This window comes from Balaenoptera borealis (genome assembly GCF_965194805.1).
Source record: "Balaenoptera borealis genome assembly, chromosome: 5".
NCBI lineage: Eukaryota > Metazoa > Chordata > Mammalia > Artiodactyla > Balaenopteridae > Balaenoptera > Balaenoptera borealis.
Window position 1 is genome coordinate 19,453,609 of NC_138862.1, and position 22,983 is coordinate 19,476,591.

At 36.1% G+C, this 22,983-nt stretch overlaps 1 protein-coding gene across 6 annotated transcripts in view; it reads right to left on the bottom strand.

Moving 5' to 3' along the window:
* Positions 1–22,983, bottom strand: part of GABPA (GA binding protein transcription factor subunit alpha) — a 38,827-nt gene that overhangs the window by 7,285 nt on the left and 8,559 nt on the right. For 5 of the 6 annotated variants that reach the window (XM_082391953.1, XM_082391952.1, XM_082391950.1 and 2 more), the window contains exons 3-9: positions 19,784–19,928; positions 16,557–16,641; positions 14,214–14,459; positions 8,528–8,722; positions 4,694–4,747; positions 3,623–3,763; positions 3,191–3,383 (exon numbers count right to left, since the gene is read on the bottom strand). In XM_082391953.1, the coding sequence (XP_082248079.1) occupies positions 3,191–3,383; positions 3,623–3,763; positions 4,694–4,747; positions 8,528–8,722; positions 14,214–14,459; positions 16,557–16,641; positions 19,784–19,928 (1,059 nt within the window). The remainder of the gene's footprint in view (positions 1–3,190; positions 3,384–3,622; positions 3,764–4,693; positions 4,748–8,527; positions 8,723–14,213; positions 14,460–16,556; positions 16,642–19,783; positions 19,929–22,983) is intronic. The other variant, XM_082391955.1, reaches the window with a different exon arrangement.

Sequence of the window (22,983 nt, forward strand, 5' to 3'; positions counted from 1 at the left end):
AAGGTGGCTTCTCTTGTTGTGGAGCACGGGCTCTAGGCGCGCAGGCTTCAGTAGTTGTGGCACATGGGCTCAGTAGTTGTGGCTCGTGGGCTCTAGAGCACAGGCTCAGTAGTTGTGGCACACAGACTTAGTTGCTCCGTGGCATGTGAGATCTTCCCGGACCAGGGCTCGAACCCGTGTCCCCTGCATTGGCAGGCGGATACTTAACCACTGTGCCATCAGGGAAGCCTCGATGCCTGTATTTTCATGGATATGATTTCTTTTCTCCCCACCCCTTTTTTTTATCTTATATTTTTAAAAAACTTTGAAATTGGGAAATATATTACACAAACAGAAAGGACACGAAAGCGAACAGCTCAGTGATTTATTACAAAGTGGACAGTCCCCTGTTAACTGTGACTCAGGTCAGGACACAGAACACTGTCAGCACCTTAGAGCTCCTCTGCGGCGCCTCCCCGTCATCACCCCTCCCTTGCTCTAAAAGGTTACACAATCCTGTTTCACGATAATAATTCCGTTGCTTCTTTTTATAGTCTTATCACCCAAACATGCATCCATAAATGCTGTAATTTAGTTTTGCTGTTTTTTTTTTTAACTCTACTATATAAATCCAGTATATACTCTTTTGGGTCTGGATTTTTTTCACTGAACATTATGTTTGTGACATTCACCCATATCAGTGCGTTTTTAATGGATACATAGTATTCCCTTGTATATTATAGTTTATTTATTCACTCTACTGTTGATAGATTTTTGGGTGGTTTCTGGTTTGGGGATGTTATAAATAATACTGCTATAAGCATGCATGTGAACATATATGTACATTTTTGTCTGGTACATCCTTCGAAGACAAACTGCTGGGTTATCGGCCACAGTTTACATTCCTACCAAAAGTGTAGAAGCATTCCCACTGCTCCATATCCTCACCAACACTTGGTACAAGCAATTATTTTAATTTTAGCCACTCTGGGATGTGCACTGTACCATTTTATCGTGGTTTTAAAATACATTTCCCTGGGCTTCCCCGGTGGCGCAGTGGTTAAGAATCCGCCTGCCAATGCAGGGGACACGGGTTCAAGCCTTGGTCCGGGAAGATCCCACATGCCAGGGAGCAACTAAGCCCGTGCACCACAATTACTGAGCCTGCGTGCCTAAAGGCCATGCTCCGCAACAAGAGAAGCCACCTCAATGAGAAGCCTGCGCACCGCAACGAAGAGTAGCCCCTGCTCGCCGCAACTAGAGAAAGCCCGCGCGCAGCAACAAAGACCCAATGCAGCCAATAAATAAATAAATATAAATAAATAAATAAAATACATTTCCCTGATTACTAATGAGGCTGTGCACCACTGCATATGTTCATTGGCCATTTGGACAATCTCTAGTCTAATGTGTCTGCTTAAGTTTCTTGCCCATTTTTCCTAATTTTCCTATGGATTTGTAAGAGTTCTTTAGATATTCCAGGTAAGAGTCTTACATCAGATACGTGTGGCTTGACTTTCACCCTCCTAATGATGGTTTCTGATGACCGGAAGTTTTAAATTTAAATGTAGTCCAATTTATTGATCTTTTCCATTATGTTAGTGCTTTTGGCTCTGTTAATGTCTTTCCTCATCTACTGAAGTCAAGTAGGTATTTCTAGATGCCTCCCTATTTTACTTTCACATTTAGAGCTACAAGCGACATAGAATTGACTTTTAGTATGCTATGAGGAAGGGGTCAATATGGATAGTCAACTGTCCCAGCACTACTGATTGAAAAGTAGGTCTTTTCCCCACTGCCATCTTTAAATCAAATGTTCCTATATTCTTGGTTCTATTCGGGCTATCTACTCTAATCTTTGGTCTATTTGTCTATCCTAAGCAAATAGCACACTGTCTTACTGTTGTTGTAGCTTTACAGTGAGTCTCAATATCCTGTAGAGCAAGTCTTCCCACTTTGTTAACTAATCTTCTTCAGGTGTCCTGGTTATCATGATACCTTATATTCCTATATAAATTTTACAATTATCTTGTCAAGTTCTATGAAAACATTTATTCAGGCAGTTACCGCATTGAAAGTTAGACCAATCTGGGGAGAAGTGACATCTTAATTATTAATTCTAATAATTCATCTGTAATTTTGAGGGGACTTGTTATGTACACAGTCACATCAACTGTCAAAACTGATTATACAGAAAGGATCTTCAGATAGTTGGCAAAGTGTTTGAGACTGAATAAGTGATAAGTACATTGAAAATAAAGCACTGTAGTTACTTATGTATGCTAAGGAAAACAAATGGTCATTCTGGAAAAGAAAAATAATGATAAACTATGTAATAGTACTTACATGCCATGATCCTGTAACAATAAATACTGATCTAACCAACACTTCCACATAATTATATAATTACACTTGGATGAAGGGATGGGAAGGGTGTGTGTGTTAATGATGAGAGGTAAATCGTAATCTCCGTGTGCAATTCACAAACAATGCTCTAGTGAAACATGAAGTAGCAGTAAAAGCATGTTATTTAGGAATACGGAGGTAAACTGCAGAACTGCTTTACCAAATTCACTCTTCCAAAAAAATAGACATAATTCCTATATATCCTACTTCTCAGATACTTAAGTGCACATACTGAATTTCTATCATTGTAATAAGCATAATTTATGACAGTAATTATGTCAAAAACTTTCATACCACTTACGAGAAATTATAAATAATTATTCTACTCCAACTCAACTGATGTAAAGTTTGGATATTCAGATTTAGGCAGATTGTGGGGGAAGGAAAAACAGGGAAATGGGTTGACATTTTGCATCTAATTATAAAAATTGACAATATCTACGTATTTGCTAGAATTTACACTCATTCAGTTCACCTATACCAAACAATAGCATCTCTGTTATGTAAACAGCAGAAACCTCAAAGATTAGATATGCTGGTTTTAAACATAGTACATGCTTTTAAATCAGATAAAAACAAATAATCTTAGAATCATCTTTTAAAATACTCTATGTACCTCAAATTATTACTAAAAATTTTTAAGAAGTAATTTTTAACATAAATGTGAATTAGTTTTTATTTATATAAAGAAAACAACATTTTATAAACAAGTATTTTAACATCATTACATAATAGTGTTTACACTAGAATAAGAAGCTATTTTTTAGAAAGGTTTGATACTTAAAGAAAAGTAATAAATTCTTACCTTAATGCACGACTAAGTTTCTCATAGTTCATTGTAGGTTTATTTTTACGTTGTCCCCATTTTTGAGCAACCAGTTCGGGCTGATTTAGCTTAAATTCTCCTTCATCACCAACCCAAGAAATGCAGTCTCGAGCATCCTTGTCAGTAAGTAGTTCTAGCAAAAACTGCCACAGTTGGATTTGGCCGTTGTTTCCTAAAAATTGACAAGAATGACAAACATTGACCACAATGCTATGGATTAACAGAGGGCAAAAGACAACACACAGGTCTTCTAGTGCATACCTCAGCCACACTAAAAACACAAATTTTTTTTTACAAATGCTACGTATCGCCAGAGAAACAGTCCATATTCACATTTTCATACTGTGAAATAAAACAAAATATACATAATTCGACAAATTTTATAAATATCAGATGATAATGCAAAAATACCTGTTCTGTTCCCAGGTGAACTTCTATCTTCTCCTGAAATCCTTGGAGCTCTTTGTACTTTAGCTGCCTTTGCACTACTATTTATAGCTTTAATGGCTGTTGGTGTAGCAGACTGCACTGATGCTGGAATAATTTGCACAGCTGCAAAGCAAGACAAGGGAAAAAATTTTTTTTCTCCTTCCAATACAAACAGTGAAAAAAAATTACTGAAAGAAATAAAACGCAATTATTTTAACTAACACCCCTCTAATTACCTCAGCACAAGTTCAGAGGATAAGGTATAATGTCGGTATTACAGTTTGTGAATCTTAACGTGGCGAATAAAAGTTGGTCTCCTTATTTTGGAAAAACTTATTGATGTGATAAATCTAGTGATACATTAAAGTTATTTAAAAAATCATTTTTTAAAATATTTGTTCATAAAAAATGGTTTATCAAATTTTGGAGAATGTGGACAAATGAGAATTCACGTTCCACCGCTGATAAGAGTACAAACATACCCTCTTTGAGAAAAACTTTGGTCTTACCTAGTAAGGTTGAAAGGGTAGAAACCCCATGATATTACAACCAGAGAATCTCACATGCATTCTTACAATATTCATTCAGTGATGTTCACAAAGTTTTAAAAATAATATATAGCAGTGAAAATAAAACTGAACTACGTGTATCAACATGGGTCTCATAAATGTTAAACAAAAAAGCAAGTTACAAAAGGATATGCACAGTATATCACCATTTTTCCCCAAAAGTTTAGACATGTATACAACAATGCCCTAAAGTGTTTATGGTTATGTAAGTTGGTAAAAAGATAAAATATGCATAGAATAATAAACATCAAGTTCAGGACAGTCATTTAAAATGGGATCTATAACAGGTAAACCTGATATATAAAGTTTTATCTCTTATGGTATATACAGATGTTGGTTATACTTTATTATTTCTTTGTATATCTAAAATACTTCATACGAAATTTAAAAATTAGTTTTTCTTTTTACTACCTTGCAGTACTAAATAAAGAAAACATTTCTTACTGATAAATGGGCCACATATTATGGGCACATGAATACTCACGTTGATCAATTGTAACTATTTCATTCATCTGTTGTTCTTGGCTTGCCAATACATCTGAAGAACACACATAAAAATTTTTTGTTTTCACTTAAATCAGAAATGCAAACTCCAATCCAGTAAAATTCAACTTAATAAAAAAAAAAAAAAAAAACAACTCCACAACTAAAACAAAAACCAAGCAAACAAAAAAGCAAAACATCAAACAATTGAAACTTATTGGCATAATAACCTAAAAAAATCTTTGATAGTCATTTTACAGGGAAAAGATATTTTTACGAGAAGTAGCAGAAGGAAAGTTCCAAATTCTTTTCATGTTCAGAAAAGTTATTCAGAGAACCAGGGTTTTCTAAATGTAAATACCTATTCTAAATCTATTTATCTATGTTTTATGTAAAACAGGAAATCTTCAATAACAGATCAAAGATGAGAATATACATCAGAATGAAATTATTTAGATACACTTTCTTCATCAAAAAGGTTCTTTCTCTTCAAGATGATCTGAGAGAGCATCATAATTTACTTTTCTAACATCCATTTTTTAATAAAATGGCTTTAATTTTAGAATGCTTCTTCTTAAAGACAGCCAAATTTTCAGTGGAATTGTAGCCGTCCTCAGTGTCACAACTGAACTAAATAATTTAACATGTCTACAAATACAGCTCTCAACATGAGTTACAGTGTAAAAGGTCCTAGTAACCCTTTGGCGAACCATTCATTACTCATCTGTTGCTATTCCCTACTTAAATGCTATTCTTTACCTCTCAGACAAGAGTTACACTTCCCAGTCTATATTCCTTCAGCCTATTTAGTGCCCGTCATAGACTGGATGCTTCTCTCTTGAACTGAAATTGCACCTACCAGCAGTCATCTGTGTACTGAGTGAGTCCTGGGGCCTGGGCTCCCAACACAGTTCTACTTAGGATGCCATGCCAGGATCCAACTAAAGACACAGAGCTGGAGAGGACTGGGAAACTAAAAAGAGATCTGAATCCTACCTATCAGATGGGAGCTTTCTTTGGGGGTCCTGAGTTTGGGAGTTTAAACAGTTACATGGAACTAGCCTCAGATCTGGGTTCTGATCTTAGCACTCACTTACTGGCTGTGTGACTATGGTAAATTATTCAACCAACTTCACCACTGATTTCTTCATATTGAAATGAGATACCCCCACCTACCACTTTATGAGGTGCTTGTAAGGATTATAGGAAAATATTTTTAAGAAGCACAATGCCTGAAATATAGTTAACTTTTCAGTAAATTGAAGACACTATTCTTTTATCCACATTCCTAGTTCTGAGCATTCTCCCCAAGAACCACTGCCCCTCTTGAAGAAAAATGCATGCTTTATATTTGTGGTATATTTTCCCTCACATTTTATAAAAGTAACTTGAAAAGGCAAAGTGCTATTGGAATGAAATTGTTCCATTCGTGACTGTAAATGAACACAGTGCCCTAGACCAAAAAGAGGCGAAAGAGAGTCACCACCACACAGCACAGGCATTCCTGATCTGTAAGATCAGCTTCTCAGCCCTGATTTTCAGAGTGGAGTTTGGTTTGTTTCCTGGGGAACTCTCAAGATAACAAGGCAGAACACAGAAAGAGAGGGGCTTTGGAAAGGCTGGTCCAAGACCATACAGGCACTCTAATTATCATATTCCTCTATAGACCCTCAAATCCTGGTCATGCATGAAGGAAGCAGAGCCCTATGGGACAAAGCTCTGAGTGTACGGAGCCATTTTATGAAGAAACTTTGGACCCTAAAGGTATAAGGCAATTCTTTTTTCTAAAGAAGACCCTCAGCAAACTGAGAGCTTTGTGCCTTTGGTGACAGAAGACATATTCACATGAAGAAGGACATCATAGAGCTGGTACTACTGGAACGCTTCCTAATTATCTTCCCCATGTATTGTAGGACTTCGGTGAAGTTCCACCAGAAGGGAAGCTGCAGGAAGCTGGTGGCTCGGGTGGGAAAACTAACACAAATATGTAAAGATGGAGCCTATCTGTTCAGTACTGTGTCTCCTTGGTAGATCATTGAGGAAAACATAATAAATGCTGGGTTAATAAATGCCTTTCAGAAATATGCTGTAGACTTCACTCTACAGGAGGGGACAGAGAACTAGACCCAAAGGAGCCTGTTCTGAGAGGTAAGGCTTGTGAATTATAGAAAGTCTGCCAGAAATAGCCTTACACATCACCCTATCCATTCCCAGATTCTGAGAATTAGATTCCCAAACCAGATGGGATTTCCTCACCAGGCAAAGAACCACGGCCAGATAAGCAAGGAATTCCCTAAGATACTCATCTAGGCTCTGGGGCTTTGTTACTTTTGAAAACAAAACAATTCCAGAGCAGAGCTCTTCTGAAGAAGACCCATTCTGCTACTGACTGCAAGGAGATGGAAAGATACACAAGATTTCTCTGCCCCCTGTACTAGGAAAAGTCTCCGAATGAGCTTTAACATTTGAGATGCACTGGGAGAACCAGAGAGAAACAACCAAAAAGTGCTGACCCGGGAGACAGAGCGAAAACCATGAATTTGAGAAAAACTAAACTGTAGTCTAAACACTGTCCTTGTTCTATTCTCGAGAGTCCCTACAAGAAAATGTTTCGGTAAACATAACTTACATGTTAAAAACCTGAAACAATTCAGAATTTACCTTACTCAGCTGAAAAGCTCTGCAGAGAAGAAAACCTGTGAAGCCAAGGATAAACTTTCAACCAGAACATTCAACTTATTTATCTAATAGGAACTGAAACTGGAAATAAACCCTGTAAATATAATGAATGTAATAAGTCTTTTAAATATTTTTTTCCTCCTAATATTTAAGAGAACCAACACAAGAGAGATACTACCAATAAAAACAATGAAGGAAAGCCTCTTTACAGAGCTCATTTCTTATTCAACAGCAGATGAAAACCCTAAACATTAAATGACTGTGAAAAATCCCTCTACCATATCTGTCCCCTTACTGGGTACACAGTAGGATGAAATGCTACCAGTTACATTTTCATCCATAACCATTATAAAACAAAGTCAGAGTGTCCTATTCACAAATTCTGAAAACTATATGGGTTTGGCTAGCATTCCTGATTTATTTAACAGCGTCAGGGAATGGGTTACTGCTAAGATATTTTAACAGTCACTGAAATATAAGATGGATTAAAATTCAAGCAAAATAATTTACATCTATTTGAGCTCTTTTTGTTGGACAGCCATAATCATAATAATAATGTCTGTCAAGCAACATGGTAACACTATAACCAGTGGCTTCCAATTCAAGATGGTGGGTTGCATACTTACACTTCCCCTTTCTCCCTTAAGATCCCATTCAATTAAAAGACATTTTAAAAGATTTAATCCCAATAATGAAGGGAATGAGAGGGAAGCCATCTGTGAACAAATAATCTTAAATTTCTAGAAGATGAGCATAAAGGACAGAAGTGACTGATGAAACAGAAGTCAACAACTAGAATATGTGAACAGAGCTAAATGCAGGGCATAGAATTTTACTTCAGAACTTGGATTCTAGAGTTAGTCTGCCTGGGTTTGGATCCTGGCTCTGCCTCACCCTAGGTTCTATAACCTTGTAGGGGCTCTCTAAGCCTCAGATTCCTATCTATCTGAAAAGATAAGGAAAGTAATGATCTGTGGCATTAGTACAAGATCAAATGAGATAATACATATAAAACTCTCAGCACAGCCTTACACAATTAATAAATGTTAATTATTATTGCTATTATCAATGAACAATTTAGATGAAAACAAAGTTATAAAGAAATAAAACTAAACTTAAGCTACAATGCAAATAGACAATAATTTCAATTTTATACATTTTCGAAGAAGTTCCAGATGACTCCAGAGAATTTCTCCCCGAGGAACCCGCTGAAAAAAGTCTTCTTGGTTGAGACTACAGAGCTCTCTTCCGGAAATATTCAGCGTAGTGAGGTCTATATCGGTCATGCTGAATTCCTTCATTACCCAAACCACCCAATGCAGGACTTGGTCTGTGGACCACTGTATGGGATCTAAAGAGAAAAATATTAGCATTGGCCTAGTTGCATCTTAGATATTATATAAATTTACAGTTAACTTGTCAACACACACACACACAAACATGCAGATAAAATCCAGACAGGTTGTTATTTTTCAAGTAAGTGAAGTAAATAAACTCATTATATGAAATAAAAAAGATTCTTATGCTCTATTTTCTCCTTAGCTCCTTTTCAATTTCTTAATCTAAATTTTTGATGGATTCATTTATTTCTCCATCAGTTAGTCTGGAATTTTCCCAAGAAAAACAAAATGCAAAACTGCTCTCCAGTGGGCCAAATGGAAGAATAAAATACATGATTACCTTGTAGGAAATGGAGTAAATTAAACAAGTTTTTAAAAATTATTTTGTAGTAGTGTATGATTTGATGCACTGAAAAAAAAAAACTATAAGGGGTTTCTGGGGAGACGTATTCTCCAAAATATGAACGTAATCTTTCCTCACTTTTACTTCTTCTTCTCCTTTTTTTTTTTTTTTTTACTTTTACTTCTTGTAAAAAGCTAGTAGCTCCTGCACTTACCCTTATGGTGGCACTTACCCTTATGGTGGCACTTACAATACAACACGTTAATTGCATGTCTACTCAGCTGTCTCCCCCTATAAAACCTTGAGGTCTTAAATATAAGGACTGTGTCTTGTAAACCACTGAATCTTCAGAGCTTACCACGGCGCTTTGTGTGTACATTTGTTAAATCTATAAAAGGTGAATCCAATCCAAATAGTTTCATTTTCTTCATCATTTTTTACTACTGAATGAATTCACAAATAAAAAAGATGGCCAACATGTGTAAATAGTTCATGATTGTATCCCTGGCACGTAACGGAATTTCTACTCACAGAATTTTAATAAATACTAGCTGAATTAATTTTGGTATAGGTATTTCTGCACGGAGAAGGTAATCTATCCAAATGGTATTGATTATATGTCCCCAAGATGCATGCTATTCAATAAGAAAATAAGTGAGGAAAAATAACACTTAGGTACTTATCAAGAGCCAATTTACAGTAAAAATGAATCAAACATAATACAGGATTGAAAGCCACAGAACTGATTTTTTATTTGATTTTTTTCACAAAGAAGTTAAGGAAGGAAGATTCTAAGAAGATGGCAGCAAAGTTTTAAAATTTCTCTGAATGCACACATAAAACAAAACAAAACCCACCACTAAAAGCAACTAGAGAGCAAAACCAAAAATCCATGGACATTTACAATTAAACCAGGTGACATGATATCCCTATGGAACCCAAAATACATGCAGGTGAAGACAATGCAGTAACAGTCACAAGACCTGTATGGTATCAGCATCTGTGCAGGAGAAAGCAGAGGGAAGCAAAGGAACATCTCACTCTCCATCCTGAGCATGCAAAAAACTGAACACAGCCAGGAAGTATTCTTTGAAAGCACAGTTTTGCCCAACCCAATAGCAGAGGAATACAAAGGTCCATGGTCAGCTTTAAAGGGGATGGAGCAGTGAAGCACCTGTGAAATTTTCAAACTAAGCCAAGGATCACTTCCAGAAGAGAAGACCACAATAAGGAGAAATTGGTGGGAGTGGAACTGAAATTGAGTAGTATCGAAACTCGAAGGAAAGGGAAAGGGAAAGAGGAGGTCCAGATAAAAGTGAAGTCAAGGAACAGACAGGAACTGAGAAAGCAAGAGGCTCTATCTTTTAATACTAATCAAAAACAACAAACAGAAGGAGTTCTGGAAAGTTAGAAAAGCTATCCTGAAACACACTTCAAAGTTCAAGTAAGCACATTTTATGTAAACATGAACAAAAAAGTATCAAGATCAAAAAGTTAGGGGAAAATAGTTAGTCCGCCTTGTTTTCTTAAATAATATCAGGTCTTCTAGTTTAACATAACTAATTGCCATGCATGTTCTCCCTGCCTCTTTTCTCTAAGTCCTTAGTAAAATGACAGTAAAGAAACTTCTGAAAGATGTAAACTCACAGGAACATGAGTGGGAAATGACAGAAATGAAAGCATCTCCCCACCACGTAGGCACCAGGAACACTTTAGACCGGTCTACAAACCGAAGAGTGAGACCCTCTCCACCCACTCCACTCCCCTTTCCACTTCCAGAATGCAACATTCACACACACACATCAACCCTAAATCCTCACCCCAACCTTCTACTCCTGATAGGTGTTTGGCCAATTTTCCAGAGAAGTTGGGAGACCCAGGAAAAAGATCTATACATGCTGACACTTGAAAATCTTTTAATACAATGACCAACACCCCATTTTACCAGCATAGTGGACAAACCCCTTCCAGACGACTTCAAACTAATTAGCTTTAAAGTTATTCACTCTTAAATATGAACAGATGGTAAAAAATAACCAGACATTTGAGAGACTAAAAGGAAACCACTAGACGACCAAAAATAAACAGAAAAACAGAACCCAGAGGAAGCAGAAACAATGCAATAACAAACTGCAAACAACAAAAAAATAATAATAAACCCTCACTTCACTGTAATCAACATAGAGAGGAGAGAAAACATGATATCTGTCATATAAGATCAGAATGCTATGGAAAGGGAACAACCAAAATAAACAGCCCTTGTAAATTGAAAACAAAAATCAGGTTGCAATATAAAGACAAGAAAGGGACTTCCTTGGTGGTGCAGTGGTTAAGAATCCTCCTGCCAATGCAGGGGACATGGGTTCGAGCCCTGGTCCGGGAAGATCCCACATGCCGCAGAGCAACTAAACCCATGTGCCACAATTACTGAGCCCACGAGCCACAACTACTGAGCCTGTGTGCCACAACTAATTGAAGCCCACGCGCCTAGAGCCTGTGCTCCGCCAACAAGAGAAGCCACTGCAATGAGCAGCCTGTGCACCGCAACGAAGAGTGGCCCCCACTCGCCACAACTAGAGAAAAGCCCACGCACAGCAACGAAGACCCAACGCAGCCATAAATAAATAAATAAATAATATATAATTTAAAAAAAAAAAAAAGAAAATTTGGCAGAAAGTAGTACAAATAGATATGAAGATGAAAACTAAGGAAGAAAAAAGATGTAGATGATCAACCCAGGAGATTCGATAGGAGTTCTAGAAAAAGAACAGAGAAACACAGAAGGTTGTTATCAAAATAATAATGAAGGAAAACTCCCCAGCACTGAAGGCTGAAATTGTCTAGATCAGCACTGTCCAAAATAATGCAGGCCACAACGTAACTTTAAAATTTTCTAATGGCTACATTAAAAAGGTAAAGAGGGCTTCCCTGGTGGCACAGTGGTTGAGAATCTGCCTGCCAATGCAGGGGACACGGGTTCGAGCCCTGGTCTGGGAAGATCCCACATGCCGTGGAGCAACTGGGCCCGTGAGCCAAAACTACTGAGCCTGCGCGTCCGGAGCCTGTGCTCTGCAACAAGAGAGGCCGTGATAGTGAGAGGCCCGCGCACCGCGATGAAGAGTGGCCCCCGCTCGCCGCAACTAGAGAAAGCCCTCACACAGAAACGAAGACCCAACACAGCCAAAAATATATTAATTAATTAATTAATTTTTTAAAAAAAAAAAAGGTAAAGAAACAGATGAAATTCGTTTTGATAATAATTTCACTTAATACATCCGAATGTTTTCATTTCAACATGTAATCTAGGTAAAAAATTTATAAGATTTTTACATTCTTTTCCTTTTGTACTGGGTGTTTTACTCTTACAGCATATCTCAATTCAGACCAGGCATATTTCAAGTGCTCACATGGGACTGGTGACTACGGCCCTGGGCAGCACAGGGCCAGACTGAGATGCTACACAAAAAACCTGAAATTGACAGCAAATGAAAAGATCCACACTGCCACTAGACTTGGTCTTAACAGCTTTCTTATTCTTTGAGGAATGGCTTAGGTCTCATCCTTCAAACTGGACTCTTTTATCTTGTTATGCTCCAGTGAATAACTCCTATCCTTGCTTCTTTAATCTTTCCTTCTCCCACTAGTTCCACACCATTTATCTACAGATACACTCAGGTCACCACCAACTCTTGAACCTTCAATATTATTTATTTATTCCCCCAGCATTCTTCCCACCTGCCCCCCCCCCAATTAATACTCAATTTTCTCCATTTCTACAATGTTTATTTAGTTCTTATAATTCAGCTTTGTCGCTCCAACTCAGCAGCTGCTTTTATCTAAATCTACCAATGAGCCTCTAATGACCAAATGTAATAGATATTACTCAGTCAGCATTCTTTGACTTTCTCAGCAGTGTTGAGACTTGTGACCATCTAAAACTCTTTCCCAATTTCATCGGCACTATATACAGTTCTTATTTTCCTTCTATCTGTTAAGCTTTCCATGTCTCCCCTGCTTCCTGTTCCTCAACCCTAAATGTTGACAAGGTCCAGCATTATCTTCTCTTCCATTTTATCTCTCTCTGTCAGAGACTGCATCTACTTGTAGGACTTTAACACAAATTCAATGTGACTGAGTCCCAGATAACATCTTTATCTCCAGTCCCAATTTTGTGCACCTGAAACTACTTTCTGGTGACCTCTAGTTGAATTTGTACTATTACTTGAAAATCAAGTACAATCAACACTTTCCCTTGAAAAATCTTTCCAATACCAGACTTTCCTACATTCCCCACTAAGGTTTAGAAGGCATGGACTATCTTTCCTGTGCACTACTGAAAGCCGAGAATTTAACATGGTGCCTGGCTCAGGAAATATATAATGAAGATGTAACCAATTCTTATATTATTATTGCCTAGTCACCCAAGCTTGAGAAGTTAGATCAATACTTGAATCTCCCCTTTCTACCCTCACACAATCCATCAATCAGTTGCTCAGTCCCATCACTATTTTGATTCATCTCCTGCTTTCTGCTCCCACAGAAATCACCTGGTCCAGGCTAACCTAAGTATTATCACCTAGTCACACCCAAACTACCTGCTCCAACTTATGCCATATACCACTGCCACGTTCATTTTCAACTGTCACTTCCATCAATCAAAAACAGTTCTACAATGCTACAGAATAACTCCTTACCCACTGCACTGTCTCACTACTCACACATACTCCCACTTCTCAGCTTTGCACAAACATTTCCTGTCGGCAATGTCTAGCAGTTTCCTTGTCTGTAAGAAACTCTTTCCCAATTTTCCCCCAGACCACTATGATCCTTTTGAGATTCTAATAGTATGTTTCTTTATACCAGTTATTGACAGCTTAAAAACATGTTACCTTTATAGCAATTATCTTTTTTCATTTATATTCTCCCTCTTCAACTACATTGTGAATGCCCTAAGGGCAGATTTTTTTCTTTGTTATCTTTGTATTCCCAGCACCATCATATGTTACAGTCCAAAAAAAAAAGAAAACAAAAACAAAGAAAATCAATATATTTCCTAAAATTTCTATATTTAAGATAGATAATTTACTCACCCTACTGTCTTCCACGTCAAGCTTAATTCTTATTATTCTACCTAACATAATTATTATGTATTTTATTACCATAGGGTATCCCAAGACGTTCTTGCTCTTTCCTATAACCTTCCAGAGCAGCAGCCCATCTCGTCACTTGTTCCGAGGTTTCATCTGAAATGGTTGTAATGTGTTTCGTGCCATCGAGCGTTATCACTTGAGCTTCCTCGACAAGATGTGCTTCCGCTTCCGCGTGGTGGGCATCTGGATCAATAACTACTTCAACTGTTTCCGCAGGTTTAACAATTTCCAGGATGTTTAGCTTTGGTTCAATTCCTTACCAGTGATTAAAAAAAAAAAAAAAAAAAAAGTATATCTAAGTGAAAACACGCAAGTCTCTAACAAATTAAAATTTAGTTCAGTTTATATGTTCTCAAATGGTAGAGCAAGGCTCCATTTTAAATATTTTTAGCATTATGTCTAGAGAACTTAAACAGATTTCTATTAAATGATAAACACAACAACAATTCAACAGAACTTTGATAGATTAGATAACAGTATTGTACCAATATTAATTTCCTCATTTTGATAACTGAACTGCGGTCATGCAAAAGAATTTCTTGTTTTCGGAAAACACACTAACGTATTTAGAGATAGGAAGGAATAATGTCTACATCTCATTCTTAACCAGGTCAAAAAAATAATGTGGGGATGAGGGAGAGAGAGACTAAAGCAAACGTAGTAAAAGTTAATATTTGGGGAATCTAGGTGAAGGATATCCAGGAATTCTTTTACTATACTTGCAACTCTTCTATAAGTTTAAAATAATTTTAAGAATAATACCACCACCACCATGCATATATACACACACGCATGCACGCAAGCACACACACACCCCACCTACAAACATTAGGAAAAAAAAGTACCAATATGGAATAGAAAATTAAAACTACACTATGGAGAATATAAATGAGTAGCTACTTATCCTGATAAGTTGAAAAAATTAAAATTATTTACTGACTCCTTTTCTTTTTAGAAGACAAAGTACATGTATTAAAAATGAACAGACACTAAGTTTGTTACATTAAATTCACATCATTAAATTCTGATTTTCATTTTCAATTGAATGAAGAAAAACCCAAATACTTAAGATAATTCAAAATAGAATAAACTAGCCCTTTATGAAATAATCTCAGATACTTATGTTAAAATAACAGCTCTAAAAAACTATCATACTACTTAACAGCTACTGTTTGCTTACCGATTCGGTTACAATCTATATCAAAATTTAATCAAAGTATATTTGAAAGAAAAAACAAAACTCAATTTCAATATTCTGAAGTTCAATCAGGAAAATCATTATTACAAGAAAATATACAGCTATCACTCATCAGGTGGTGTAAGTAGAAGTCAGTTTTTTCAAATATACATGAGGAAAAAAATTATAATTTTGGAAGATTTTTCCTAAAAATTATCCCCTAATCCTCCATTCAAATTGCATCAAGTCAACTCTTCTTTAACACACCTGCACTGAGAGGTCACTAAACTTTTAAAGATAAAAAACAAAGATTGATTTTCTTTCCTATTCCCAACAATAGTAAATCCTGGGGAAATTAAGGATCATAAGTAGGTAATTACCATTTTCATAATGTGAAGAAAACTTTGGTTTGTGAAACATAATTGTGAGCAATACAGTATGTTCAGAGATGAAAATTAGTCTAAAACTCTGGTTAGAAATCCCAAAAAGCCACATTTAAAAAAACTAAAACTCAACCCACCAAAAATGGTTTCTTAATTTTCTAACTTGTGTATTTACACAGATTAGTAAAATACTGTGATGGATATGGCTGACTGGGTCACATCACATCCTTCGCAAATTCCTCTCTCTGTGCTAAATTGTAGAGACTATACATTTCCTTGCAGCTAGGGTTGCAGATGTGATTTAGGTTCTAGAATCACTGCCATGAGCGTTCTATTTGGAGATGAGTTAAAAGGGGACAAGCAAGCACACAGCATCCATTTTTTGGCTAATGTGAATCACTGAAAAGGCAGCATGGTTCCAAGCCGATAGCTATAGTTGGGGCTTTCAGATTTGGCATTTTCCAGATCCCGGCAGAGCAGCAGCTTCCTTGGCAGTCCAGTTCTACAGCGTGGCTGAGGCATTCTTAGAAAGTCAACTAGAACCTGTTCTTTCAGCCCTCCCTGTGATCCTGTTATTTACTACCCTGTAATATACCCTTTCCCAATTAAAGTAGGTAGAATGTGTTATACTATCTGCTTCATCCTGACAGATATACAATTAAATCAAAAGCATGAATATTTGGCTATAACATCACATTAATTTAGACAACCATCTAAAACTTATAAAATTGAGTTCCCATATTATAAAAACATGAGCTAAACTTTTAAATAACAACATTAAAAGTAACTTACCTTGGTAAGAAATTACCTGTACACTAAGCTGTACAGTTCCGTCTGTCTTTACTCCTTGGTCAAATAAACTTCGTTCTGGATCCAGCTAAACACAGATAAAATGATTAAGATTATTTTAGCTCAGTCATCTTGTTTAATATAAATGGATGTGCCAAACAGGACTTAATTACTGAGGCATACTAATTAAATTATAAGAACACGTTTAATTATTCAAGTTGTCCTATCATTTAATTCTTTGCCAAAACTGAAAATAACTTAACCACTGTGGTAGCAATTAAGGACAACACAAACGACAGGATTTATTGTAAGTGGTGGTTTTCTCTAGCTCTGGAGTCTAGTTTAGAATTTTAAATAATGCCAAAAGGCAACTTTTTTTTCCGTAAAAGTATTTAAAGTGGAAGATAATGCTATTTATCTGCCATGAATAAGCAAGGGTGTTTTATTAGTGGGGACAATTTATATAAATTTATTTACATAATTCTTGCCATATCTCCCTTGTAACCTATGATACACATTTAAGATCAGGGTTAACTCTAAATTTCTGATCATAAAGTTAATGAAGTTAAAGGACTTATAACCTTACTACTTGACCTAGCTATGAATATCTTTAATCATAATTCTGTATCCTTTCAGTATCTTTCAGTATCAGTGCTTTTGAATACATTTCACACAAATGGCGAAAAGTAATTCTGACTTCTAGACATTTTGTCACCCATTTAAAAACAGGCTTCTGTTGTAATTATTTTGAATAATGTGTATCTCTGTGTGTCTGCATATCATACAGCTGGAGGTACAAAGCTCCTCTCACTCTCATTCCCAAGAATTCAGCCAATACTGTAGTCATGGTACAAACATATTTTCTAATATTAAAAACATCATACACATAAAGCCTAAAATCTTAAGTGACTATGCATCTAACTTAAACAGAGACAAGACAAACTTTGTAACCCTACATTCGGACAGGTCAAACGTGGCAGCTTCACTCCTTAATACAACAGTCTCTGCCTGACATTTTGTTAAAAATTCTCCTCACAGCAAGATTTCTCCCCTCTCCAGTAGACACTGGTATTATCTACTAGAAGCTAAAGCCTGTGTAACTCTGAAGAGGGCTCTCAGGTACTGGACACTCTAGCTAGTTCAGTTAAGAGCTGGCACAAGGACAAAACTCAAGCATGATATTTGATCTCAGGTCATATTCCTTAGAGAAGTGCAACTCAACTGTTGTTCATCAGCTCTGAAGTCAGCACTCATCCGAAAATACAAAAGCATTACCACAAGCAGCAAGCATTCTGACTCCAACTGTATATTTGCATTAACTGACATGGGAACAGAAGTTACTATCCTCAGATCCTTTTTGAGGAGAAGAAGGGGGAGGGGTACAGGAAGAAATGCAAAATGCCCTAGATGCAAGGCCAGCTCTGAATTCTATGATACTATAAATTATGCATATTTCCATTTATTCTACCAATATATATTGAGATCCTATGATAGGTTGGGTACTTTGCAGGTGTTACTTTCGTTTTGGTTAGGTCAGGTATTATAAGAGCAGCAACAAATATCAGAGCTAAAAAACAAGTAAGAGATTGAGTCCAGATTCCCCTTAATTTTACATATGAGAAAAAAACAGGTCAAGTCCAGTGACAATGAATTATTCAGTAAAAACTTTATTAAAAAGCCAGTCTCAAACAAGTGAAGAGTTTTAGAGTCACACAGGCCTGGGTTCACATTCCAATGCATCCCTTTGTAGCTATGCATTGGGCAAATTATTTACTTGCTTTAAATCTCAGTTGCTACATCTGCAGAATATGATTAAGAATATCCTGACTTCAAACACTGATGTGAAGAATAAATAAGATAATTTAGAAATGTTTTGCAAATATTTTTTCATTCAATCTAAATTGCCCATATAGCTCTAGTTCACCATTTTTTAATGGCTGCCTTGAATTCCAATCTATAGAATTTATCTAATTCCCTATTTTTGGATCATTTGAGATATTTTCAGTTTCTGCACAACCATGCAATATACACCTTTGCTCACCGAGGTGAGCATTTCTTTAAGAACAATTCCTTGAGGAGAAACTGCTAGATATTTCACATTCAACATTAACAAACACTAATGCCAAGTTACCTCTCAAAAAGATTATATTGATTTACCCTCTCACTGTTGAGAGACGTGAAACCTTAAATCCTAAAATTATAATAATATTAGAGCCACCTATATTCTCTTTAGAAGAACAACTTCCCTCCTCCCCCAACATTTATTAGACTTGCTGAAAAAAAAAAAGTATGGTTAAAAGGGCAACTAAAATTCACAAATTTCATTAAAATTTCAACTTATTCTACATCAAAATCTGATTTAAAAATAGACATATAATGATTTGAATTTTTAAAAATCTAAGGCAAAAGTTCTATAATATATGGAATAGCTATATTAAAAGGCAGGGAAGGGGAGGAGTAAAGAAGAAAACAAACCAAACAATCCAAAAGATGACATAATACATTAGTATAAAATAGTCTTAAAAAACAGAATAAACCTCTAGTACTTATTCATATGTTCAAGGAAGGTCTGGAGAAACTATTTGAGCAATCCTATCTAGGCAACTACCTTTGATACATATTGTAAAAATACTCCTTTTCTTGAAAGAATACCATAAAACATGACTATAAATATGTTGCAAACACAATGTGTTATTATAATACTACCACAGGTAAAATCCTATTGCAGTAATTTCCAAGAAATATACATATATATTGGTATTTAAATCCTTATCCAAAATTTACTGCTGGAGCAAATAAAGATGGAAGGGAATGTAAACTCATTTGGTCAAATTATCTCTAAAAGATGAGGAAACTGATGCACAAAGAAGTTAAAAGTTAGTTAGAAACAGGGTGGGAGGACACACTTCTTCAGCTTCCAAGGTCAATGTGCTTCTCACTACTCTACGTTTTATGCTCTGATTAAATGTATTTAAACTTCTCAGTTTATATTTGTCAAAGTAAAAAAAGAATGTTTGATTTATTACTCAATCTTTTAAAAATAATTTTAAGTGGAGGAAATTTTGCTGAAAGAATTCTTTTTACTTCTAAATGCTTACATTTTATAATAATATAGGTCAAATGGAGAAAAAGGCTACAGCTAGAGAGAAAAGGCCAACAACAACAACAAAACATTTCTAACGCAGACATAAATGCTGAAATACAAATCTCAAAAAAGAAAAAAATAATACCTGGATATCTTGCAGGCAAATTTCATGAGCATCCAAAGAACACTGCAGTCTTGGTTCTAGTAGTTTCTTTAAATTGCCTATTGGCTCATTGATGTCTATGGCCTGGCTTACACATTCAGCTGGAGTGTAGGTTTGTTCAACAATGCTAAAGAATATAATGTTCAAGGATCCAGTGTTAAAGAATATAATGGTTAACAATTACATTCTTACCCTGGATATTAATGCAATGATATGGTGAAAACAAAATTCAACACCAAAACACATTTCTGGCCTTTGAAACTCCTTTCTGCACAGACACCTTTCACAGCGGCAGGCCCATCGCCAGCTAGTGCTGCCAAGCTTAATACTGAATCACATCGCACAGAGAAATGCTAGCTTGAAATTTAAGGCACCTTTGCAAATACACCTCATTATATACATACATATGTATGCATGTGTGTATACACATACAAATATTGCATATACAATATTTAAGGGGAAAAGTTTGCATTTATATTATATTTCCAAGTTATTTTGAAGAATTTTAGGCTCAGAAAGGAATATAAAAAGCCTCTTCAAAACTTGTATGCATGGACATATATACACTACCAAATGTAAAATAGATAGCTGGTGGGAAGCAGCCACATAGCACAGGGAGATCAGCTCGGTGCTTTGTGACCACCTAGAGGGGTGGGATAGGGAGGGTGGGAGGGAGGGAGGGAGACACAAGAGGGAAGAGATATGGGAACATATGTGTATGTATAACTGATTCACTTTGTTATAAAGCAGAAACTAACACACCATTGTAAAGCAATTATACTCCAATAAAGATGTTAAAAAAAAAAACAAACTTGTATGCCATCTCTACTAGTCAATTTCTCTTCTCAAGATAAATACAATAATATAAATTATAAGACATGAAAATATAAGTTATCAAAAATATTTTCCATTTAATCTAATCTGAAAACTACTGGTTATAATCAGTCTAGATCCACCTTAAAAAATTATAATTTTCCTTTAAAACTCTCTAAGGGCTCTTTTGCATTGTTATTTCATACTTTGAATGCTACAAAGTTCCTTTAGGGTAAAATCTCTGGTAAGTAATTCTACGTATCTTTTGTGAATCCTTATTTGAGGCCAAACAGAAAATAGGCACCAATTAGTATTTGCTGAATTGATAAACCTAGAATTCAATCAAGTTTCATGACATGTTTAATTTATATATGGTTTAAATTCATTTGCAGTTGTCAAAAACAGTTATGTATTTAAAAATTTGTCAAGTTCCATTTTCACATAAATTCCAAGTATAATGCAACATACACATGATATTCACTGAATGTATTCAGCCTAAATTCCTAAAACTTTTAAAATTTATAAAAGAGAACAGTCATGACTGAAAAAACCAAGATTATTTTAAAATAATAGTAAACATATTCTTATTATTACTATTTGTTAAGGTAAAATAATTGGGTCTTTTGGCTAAGTGAGTATTTTTACTAATTCTTCAGCTATAGCAGAGTGGGCTATATTTTTCTTTTTCTCATAACAATAACCTTTAAAAGAGTCAAATGTCACTTTAACACAGATTTTTAAAGACCTATTTTACATGAGCTCAACATTTAAAACATTTTTTAATATTCTGTTGCCACCATTTAAACCTTGGGAGATCCATATAAAAAATCTGATTACCAATTTCCCTTGAGAAAGTGTGGATGATCTCACATCACTGGACCTAAATTTCTGCATAGCAATCTGCTACAACTAGACAGCTAGCTATAACTGCTCCCTTTACATAGCTACTCCCCAGGTCAACAGTAACTATCAACCACAGTAACTACCAATCTCTTACATGAGACATCAGCAAAGGTTTTCTGTAAGGGGTCAAACAGTAAAAACTTCAGACTTCGTGGACCATTTGTATGCATGTATATATAAAAATAAATACGTGCATGTCAGTCTCCAAGACAGCCCAAATGATTCTTACCTCCTAATATTCACACCTTTTTATAGTTCCCTCCCGAATTGTACCAAGGTTGGACTGTGTGAGCAAAGGACTAAGGACTAAGAGTGATATATGTACTGCTTCTTAGATTAGGTTATTTAAAAATAAGACACCGTGGCGAAGGCTCTCTCTCAGACCATCTGCTTTAGGGAAAGCCAGCCGCCACGTCATGAGCAGCCCTGCACAGAAAGAAGCCCATGTGGTGAGGAAGCGAATGGTCCTGTCACCAGTCTTATGAGTGATCTCAGAAACAGATATGCCAGCCTCAGTCAGCTCTTCAGATGACTGTAGCCCAGACGAACAGCTTCACTGCAAGTTCACAAAGTACCCTGAGCCAGAGCCATCCAGCTCAACTGTCCCCAGGTTCCGGACTCTGAGAAGCTCTGTGCGATAATAACAGTTGGGTGCTTTAAGCTGCAAAGTTCTGGGGTAATGTGCTACATAAATAAATAAGTAAATGTATGTATGTACGTATACACACACACCCTAAACATTTATATGTGCATATGTATGAAAATTAAGAAAGGCATGTAGCCTGTTGTTTCTTCTGCTGGAGAAAAGAGCATAATCGAACATGTTGAAAAGCTCCATTAAAAATTTAAGGTCTCCCAGGCAGTCATGTCAAGGTATTTTAGACCTTTTCTGTCAGGAAAATGTTTCTGTGCCAGGGCATGGTGGGAGAGGACAGGACGGAGGACACTAAACTGGGGTTTGTCTTTTGAGCTAGAGCCAAACGTCTCCTCTGAGCAGGAGGTGGCATAAGTAACCGTGGCCTCAGGGCAGAAAAAATGAGGGAGTTGCCAATTAACTGGCATGAAATCTCAATTATGCAAGACGAATAAGTTGTAGAAATCCATTGCACAACATTGTGCCTACAGTTGACAATACTGTATTGTACACTTAAAAATTTATTGAGGGTAGATCTTGTGTTAAATGTTCTTACCACAATACAATTTTTAAAAAATTTAAGGTCTTTAGCCTCAGCTGCACTCTCAACACTCAGCATCCTACTCAACTTTAGTGATCTTCTCCATTCCCATCATAGTTGTTCTAAACCTTCGTTACTCTATATAAGTTTTCTACTACCCTTTAGGTCCTTTTACTTTCAGCATATTATCTCATCTCCTGCTTTACAGAGTAAAGTAGGACTATTAGCCATTACCCTCCTCAACCTTCTTGACTCCCAAATCCCTATTTTTTACCCATATTCTCTCCTTGG